The sequence below is a fragment of the Petaurus breviceps genome, unplaced genomic scaffold (assembly GCF_028583685.1).
Source record: "Petaurus breviceps papuanus isolate PSGF00001 unplaced genomic scaffold, PetGlider_PUasm1.0 182, whole genome shotgun sequence".
Classification (NCBI taxonomy): Eukaryota; Metazoa; Chordata; class Mammalia; order Diprotodontia; family Petauridae; genus Petaurus; species Petaurus breviceps.
This window is the reverse complement of record NW_027185786.1, coordinates 6339828-6347691: the sequence shown is the minus strand read 5'-3', so window position 1 is coordinate 6347691 and position 7864 is coordinate 6339828. Positions and strand designations below refer to the sequence as shown.

General features: G+C 44.8%; 1 protein-coding gene and 1 pseudogene across 1 annotated transcript; one reads left to right on the top strand and one right to left on the bottom strand.

Moving 5' to 3' along the window:
• LOC138160870 (protein-tyrosine sulfotransferase 2-like) overlaps nucleotides 1-4159 on the top strand; it is a 7966-nt pseudogene extending 3807 nt beyond the window's left edge.
• Nucleotides 4160-6067: 1908 nt separating this feature from the next.
• Nucleotides 6068-7563, bottom strand: LOC138160742 (carbohydrate sulfotransferase 4-like). The gene has a single exon (XM_069087487.1). It carries the CDS (start codon nucleotides 7555-7557, stop codon nucleotides 6409-6411), a length of 1149 nt encoding a protein of 382 aa, XP_068943588.1. The 5' UTR covers nucleotides 7558-7563; the 3' UTR covers nucleotides 6068-6408.
• Between the last annotated feature and the right edge of the window lie 301 nt (nucleotides 7564-7864).

The window sequence follows — 7864 nt, the reverse complement described above, 5'->3', positions numbered from 1 at the left end:
AACTAAAATCCTTTTTTTTTTTTTTTTGCTGCCATACAACCAATCAACTTATAATCACTGTATATTTCCAGAATAGAAATGGACAATCAGCTATCACAGTAAATATTGGCAGTATTGTTACTACTTGTTTGTATCCCAAATATAAAAGCTTTAAACCATCAGATATTATAACATAAAAAATCCAATTCACATGAAAATAACATTATAACATAGGGTTAGCAGAACTGATAAAGTAACATAGCTAGTTTTACACAACTTTTTCTCCATCTTTTAGTTTCAACAAAACTCATATTGAAAACTGATTTGTCACTCAATTTTTACAGTATAAGAGGACTTTACAATTTAGATTTTACAATTTAGAGATACCATAATAGAACAATGACATAATGACATTAATTGCATTTCCGATTCATCACATACCAAAATTATTGATAGAAAATTAGGCTTACCAAGTGCAGAGGCTTTTCTCCTCTCCCCACAGTTGCAGAGCTTGGTTGTGATCCCCGGGATTTGAAAGGAAAGAGGGTCATCTGCATGCCCCAGGGGCCCTCAATATAGCTGCTATGCCTCCCCCCAATGTTTTTAGCTGTTCCAACTTTTACTCCAATAAATTTTGTGTCCACTCCTTAGAAACTTCTTTGAAAGTGATAGCTTTGACTTCCCTAGCAAGGGGAGAGGGAGTGGCGCCTACTCCCTTATCCCAGTTCTAGAGAACCCAAAAACCTCACCTTATGTATCAAATCTTGGAAAATATTCCAATTTGCCTAAATGCCAAATAGTAAAATGAATTCCAACTTTTCTTTAGCATCAAATTAGGAGTGACACTTTTCAAAGATGACCAGAATGCATTCAGTTGCCTTTTAGTTGCATTCTGTTACACAAAACTTTTCTCTTTTAAGTGAGGCAGGAAATAGTTAAATGTTAATCTACCTGCCTCTTTGTTCTGAGGGAAAAGATTCCCTCCCTCTCCCATCACCCTCTCCTCACTCCACTTGGCCAGAGTGGAATGAAGAGGAGATTTTCAAACTTTTAAAGATCTTAAAACTTCTGTTCACACTTTTCAATAGCAACTAACTTATACCTATCTTAACTTCCTACCCATGTTCCTTTCTTTGCTACATGCTTAAACTTTCTTGCTTTTACTACTGTCTACTCTTCCTGTTGGACTTTGATTAAAGCCCCTTTAAAATCATATACATACTTTATTTCTTTCTAATTCCAACCTAACATTTCTCCTATACTCTTTCACTTGCATTTACCATCATATAACCTAAACAAGACAATCTTTTGCTCTCCTTCTCTCCCTTTCCAGCCTGCACTCAGCAGCAGGGGAAAGAAGGAGGGAAAGAGATACAGCATTTCAAAGGAATGTCCTGCAGTTGCAGCCAATGGTACAGAACTTTTCTAAATTAAATTTGGTCACAGACTCCCCATATCCAGAGGCCCGTTTCTGGAAGTCTGAAGTTGTCCAAAAGGCATTTCAAAGGAGTACACGGGCCGGCTGTGGATGACCCTTGGCCCATAATGGACCTGATGACTGGATAGGACAAACAAAGACACAGAAGGGACAGAACACAGCAGAAACACAAGACACGACACGTAACAGTTCTGTGCACAGTACCAATCACGCAAAACATGTACCACTCATTCTAAACAAGCAACTAAGTGGGACTCGAACACACAATTTAATTGCTCACACCAGAGTAATTAAGTGGGACTCGAACCCACAATTTAATCACCTAAACCAGAAAGAGTAATTAGGTGGGACTTAAGGTGTTATCTATCTGCTTCTTAAAAGTGATCGGGCCTCCGGCAAGGTTGAAAGGAGGAGGACGGCTTCCTTCCGCCCATTCGGCAGCCCAGGCGGCCGCCCCCCCTGTGGGGACTTCCTCCCTTTTTCTGGGCGACGCCCTGTAAGCGTCGAAGTCAGGCACTTCCTCTTTTTTATTTTTTGCTGCGCCACTGTCTCCTCTCTTCCGGGTTCTTGTTCCCAGCGAACAGCGCGCGGAGCCAGCTCCTTCGCTGTCGCCATCTTCCCCGCTTTCTAATCCCCTCTCCGCTTCTCAACTCCTCCCACAGATATTGAGGAGGTCGGCTAGTCGATTCCTCCTCCGACTCCTCACTAGAGGAGCCTGCTAAGGATAAACGGTGAAATCGGTTGGGGTTAATGACCCCGGGTTTGTTCCCTCATATGAAGCCATTTGTTGTCCCACCACGGCCCATCGGCCTTGCTGCACCCCGCATGTTGTATCCAGGGGCAGATGGTCCATATTTTTTCTACAAACTGGCGGCACGTTCTTATCGGTATCTTTACGCCGCCCTTTGCGCACACTTTGTAAAGCTGCGCGGCAATAACTCCTTGCTCCTCGGGCAAAATTGCGAGGACACTTCCTGTCCCTCCCATCTTCTCAAAGGTACTCTTTACCAATGAGGCTGTCTGGAGAGCTAAGTTACAGCCCAGACAGTCTTCTCGGACCCTACCCAGGCCCCACGTTGGGCGCCAGTTGTGGGGGGCTATTGATATCCCGTCCTCTCACTTACCCATAGTAAGTCTTCGGTCGTCACCGGCCTCCTAGGAGGAATTACCAGACAGAGCACCCGAGGTTTGCAGGAGTTGTTTATTCAGGCTCAGCTACATCGCGACTGCCCTGAACTTCCGCATCAGGGCAACTTATAGGTAACACATAGCCAATCATCTTCTACAGCTCTATTCATTACCTTTTAAGGTCATACATCAAGCAAGCAGGCACTAGCCCATATACCATTACTTCCTGGCCCCCAACAGGCGAGGAGACACTTATCATCCCTGGAGTGCTGGCCATGCGCCAGGCCTGGTCCCGATCAGGATGAGAGAAGATGCGCCTGGACGAGGCCAGGGTCACAGACAAGGTACTGGACAGGGCCATGCAGGCCTTCATCCTGGAGGTCATCGCCAAGCATGGTGAGCCGGCCTGCGTCCTCTGCAACAAGGACCCTTTCACTCTCAAATCTTCTATCTCTCCCGCCTCTTCCCCAACTCTTAAGTTTCTGCTCATGGTGCGGGACGGGCAGGCGACTGTGCACTCCATGATCACCCGCAAGGTGACCATCGCCGGCTTCGACCTCAGCTGCTACCGCGACTGCCTCACTAAGTGGAACAAAGCAATCGAGGTCATGTACTCGCAGTGCATGGAGGTGGGTCGGGCCAAGTGCTTGCCTGTCTACTAGGAGCAGCTGGTGCTGCACCTCAGGTGCACCATGCAGACCATCATGACTTTCCTAAGGATCGCCTGGAGCGAGGCCGTACTTCACCATGAGGACCTCATCAGCAAGCGGGGGAGGGGGGGGCGTCTCTCTGTCCAAGACAGAGAGGTCAACTGACCAGGTCATCAAGCCTGTGAACCTGGAAGCTCTGTCCAAATGGACCGGCCACATTCCAGGAGATGTGCTGAAGGACATGGCCCGGATTGCCCCAATGTTGGCCAGGCTCGGCTATGATCCCTATGCAAACCCACCGAACTATGGCAATCCTGATCCCTTTGTCATCAATAACACAAACCAGGTAATGTAAGGAGATTTTAAAAGACCAGCAAATTTGAAAGGACATTTACAGGTGAATCCGAATACCACTTCTTCTCACTCACGAAGCGAATGATTCCAGGGCTCTCCAAATGGCTTTTCATTTACGGACCAGAGAAGAAAGTTTGCAGCTGACTAGGAATCGAATCTCCAAGCATATTGCTTGCTATCCTCACCAATTCAGGACCACTCTATGGGAACGTCTTTGCATTTATTTGCAAAATCCTTCGACCTTTGAAACTTCCTGGGTCAAAAGAAAAACAAAAACAAACTCAACTCTGTACCTCACTGGGAGACTCTGTAGAGGAGAGAACCTAGGGGGTAAAGCTCAGGTTTCTCAATGGAGACCTTTTCTATTCATTTCGTCAACTTGAGAAGTTTTTTAATTGTATCTGGAACAGTCTCTCTGTTCTTCTCAGATACTGAAACTAAAATGTTGTGGTCTGGAGACCTCAATCATCAGAGGAAGCCCTGCTGCGCAGGCCACCGCAGCCCGTCCCTGGCTGAGAAATTACAGAACCTTATTTAAGAATTTAATACATGGAGCAGTTTGGATACACACGATCACTTTATTTCCCATAAATAAAATATTGTTTTAATAAACCCCCCCAAAAAAGCTAGATGGTGAATTAATACAGCTCACAATGCATTTCAACAGTCCAACATTTTCAACACTTCCCATCTTTATTTTTACTGAAAGATATATTAAAAATATATGAAGACAGGATTTTCCACCAAAATATTTTGGAATCAAAAGTCAAGCCATTGTAATTATACCAGTCATGGATGATTTTCACAAATGAAAGAACAATACTTTTAGTAAAAAATTTCCTATAAAACAAGACCAAAAATGTTCATCCTGGAACCAAATAGAAGCCATAGCTTCATAAGACAACTATATATACCAGGTAAGAATTACATCGCAGATAAAGACACCTTTTTTTTTTTTAACAAAAAAGATCCATTTTCCTGGGGGGAAATATTGTTATATCATAAAAAATATGGATCCTGAGGAGACCGTAAGTTTGTCTCTATCTGAATCATCCTCTGCCCACATTTAATTCTATTCCCAAGCCCTTTCAGAAAAATATGACAAGTAGAGAATTGTTTCTATAACTTTCCATCAGGAGTTAAGGTTAGAAGAGGTATGTCAAGTCAGTCCAAGTATGAAAGCATGAGGGGAATACCAAACTTTGCTTCATTTCCAAATTGCATAATCTCACCTGAGACGTCTATTAAACAGGGCCTATCTGAGTTTATGAATATCCATTACTATTATATTCTGAGCATCACATTTCCAGTAACCAGCTACTTCAATGGGATGCTAAGCCCAATGTTGAACAAAAAATAGAGTGAAGTTTAGGATGGGGATTCTCTGCAAGCTTATTATGTAAAATGTGTTTACATGACCCGTGTAAGGGTGTAGTTGAAACCTCTCCATGTCAGCTCTGAAATCTTTTGATTGAATCAGATAATCAGAACTTGAGTGTGAATAGCTCCCACATTCTTCCTTGAATCAATCAAAGCCATCCTGTGGGAGACAGCATCATGGTCCAAAGCAATTTGTTTAAATTGTCTGGGCAGCGAGGTGTCCCTGCAGATGGAGTGCTGGGTATGGAATCAGTAAGAAGAGAGTTCGGATGTGGCCTCAGGCACTCACTAGCTGGTTTGTCTCAGTTTCCTCATCTGAAAAATGGAGATAATAATAGCACCCATAATAATAATTATTATTATAAAGGAAAGAAGCTGTCTCATAACTGAGTGAGAATTTCTGAGAGTCTAGGTTTGGGAGGTTGCAGCAAGCATGGCATTTCTTTTTTTTTCTTTTACTTTCTTTTATTTTTTTAATTAATTTGTTTGTTTCCTTTTAGTTTACAAGATTAAGAATGGCATTTCTGTATACCTCTAAGCAACAAAAGAACAGAGCTCTGCCAGAGACAGGAGTTACTGAAGACAGACGGGAGGGCCCAGGATGAGGGAAAATCCAAGAAAAGCTTAGCTCTTTCCCTCAACTTCCCCTCCCAATGCTTCCATCCATAGACACTATAACGTGATCTTGATATTTTGTTACCAGATGTTTCTAGGAAACTAAAATTTCCCTGACACAAAGAAGCCAAAGAATAAATCAAAATAGATATTGATGCAAAGGTAGGCAGAGAGCCTACTCTGCTTAGGTATGAGTCATCCAACAAAATATCCAATCAATCACTTTCAGTCATAGCTTTCAGACAAAAGACTAAAAACTCATAATCTTGAGGCATGGTTGGAAAAAAATACACTGCCAAGGTCTTGAGTTGATGGCATTAGAGAATCACCCTAGTTTTTCAGGAGGGTCCCCTAGAACTCTGAGCAGGGAATATACTCTTGCTGTGGATTCTGAAACTCATCTGTGAGAATGAAAGTTGGGATAAAGATCATGAGAGCTCATGTTAGCTGCACACACGCGCACACACACACACACACACACACACACACACACACACATACACACCCATACCCACATATACTATATACCTGCAATGTAGATACAAGACACCACTAGAGGAGAAAGTACTAACTGCTTGAGGGATCAGGAAGGATCTGGCTCAGAACGTGATGCTTGAGTTATTTTGAAGAACCCCAGGGATGCTCAGAGGCAGAGGTGAACAGGGAAGCACTGGCCAAAAGGAGGACAGCCAGTGCCAAGCTGTAGAGTCAGGAAGCAGAGTGTCCTTTGGCCACATGCAGTCACATCCAACAGCATGTTCACATGTATGCCCTCAGGGAAACATAGTTAGACCCAAAAGCATTCAGCTGACCATAGTTATTGTACAAAGCTAGACCCTACTCAATTCATTTGGTTGTCCAGCTTTAGGGGATCTCAAGAGTAGATAGGAGATTCACTAATAAATTTCTCTGGTCTTTCTCAGACAAGACAGGAAGGTAGCCCATCAGGTCCATGGAATCTTTACAGATTTTCTGTACTTGGACTACCTCGTCATGTGTTAAAGACTGACGCCAGGCCTGGGCGACACTTCGGGCATTCCTGGAGTTTGTGTCGAAGGCATGCCCTCCCATGCCCTTGCCCTGTGTGATGTTACGCACCCAGATTTGGAGGTGAGGCAGGAAGGGTAACCCTGCAAATTCATACAATTTGGAGGTGTGGGTCAGTGGGTCCTGCACCAAGTCCTCATAGCGTATTAGCAGGTAGCGTTCTCTTAGGGAGGCTGGTAACAACTGTGCCGCCTCATAGATCTCCTGTTGGCTTTGGCAGATAGCTTTCATCAAGTGATAGGGCTGGGCCTCACTCTTTATTTTATCCCATTGGCTCCCCATGACTATATGGTTGTCATACTTCAGTTCCTCTTTTGTGTTCTGCCGAGAGTGGAATACAGCACGGGGGTCTCGGACAAGGTGAATGATGTGCAGGTTGAGGGAGGGGTCAGTCAGCAGGGACTGGAGGGTCTTCAGGTTGAAGAAACGCACTTCCTTGAGCACCACATGACTGTAGGACTTACAGGCTTCTCCCACCAAGTTGAAGGGCTGCTTGCCACATAGGATCTTACACTTAGCTGAGGGGATGATGTCCTCCCGCTTAAAGAGAGGGCATGCAGGTGGGGAACACAGAGCCCTGCTAGTCTCCCACATGAAGAGGCTGGACTGTTTCCTGAGACCCTGGGCCATGTAGGCATCAAAGACAGTCATGTCACAGAGGAAGACCGAACGAATCAGGTCTCGCACGGCCATCTGCAACTGCCCAGCACTGCCAGAGGAGAGGGTCATCCACACGTGCCAGGCCGGCTCCATCAGGTAAAAGACGTCAGGGTGTTGACTGAAGACTTGGCCCACAAAGGAGGAGCCGGAGCGCCAGGAGGACAAGATCAACACATGCATAGGGCCTGACTTCTGTGTTAGACCAGGACAGTGACTTGGGCTGTACAACTGCTGGAGGAGGAGAAGGAAAACTAAAGATTGGAGCACCAGGAAGGCTAACAGCCTTGGTTTTTTAGCCCAGATCATTGTGCAGGAAGCAAGCAGGCGGCCTGTGAGGACAAGAGAAATGGACTGAATGAGACTGCTGGGTATGCATGTGCTGGCACATCTCCCTTCAAGCCAACCAGCCCTATCTGCCTACTACCAATTCCTACTTTTCCATGGCTCAGCCTAGCAATGCCTAAATACAGTTCCACGTCCCCACCTCCCCCTTCCCTAGTCATCTCCGCTCTCCTACAAGATATGAAGAAGTCCCAGGGCTCGTTCACTTGGACTTCACTTAAACTAATAAAGAGAAGTGAATCCTAACCCTATTTTCCACTCAAATTCTTAA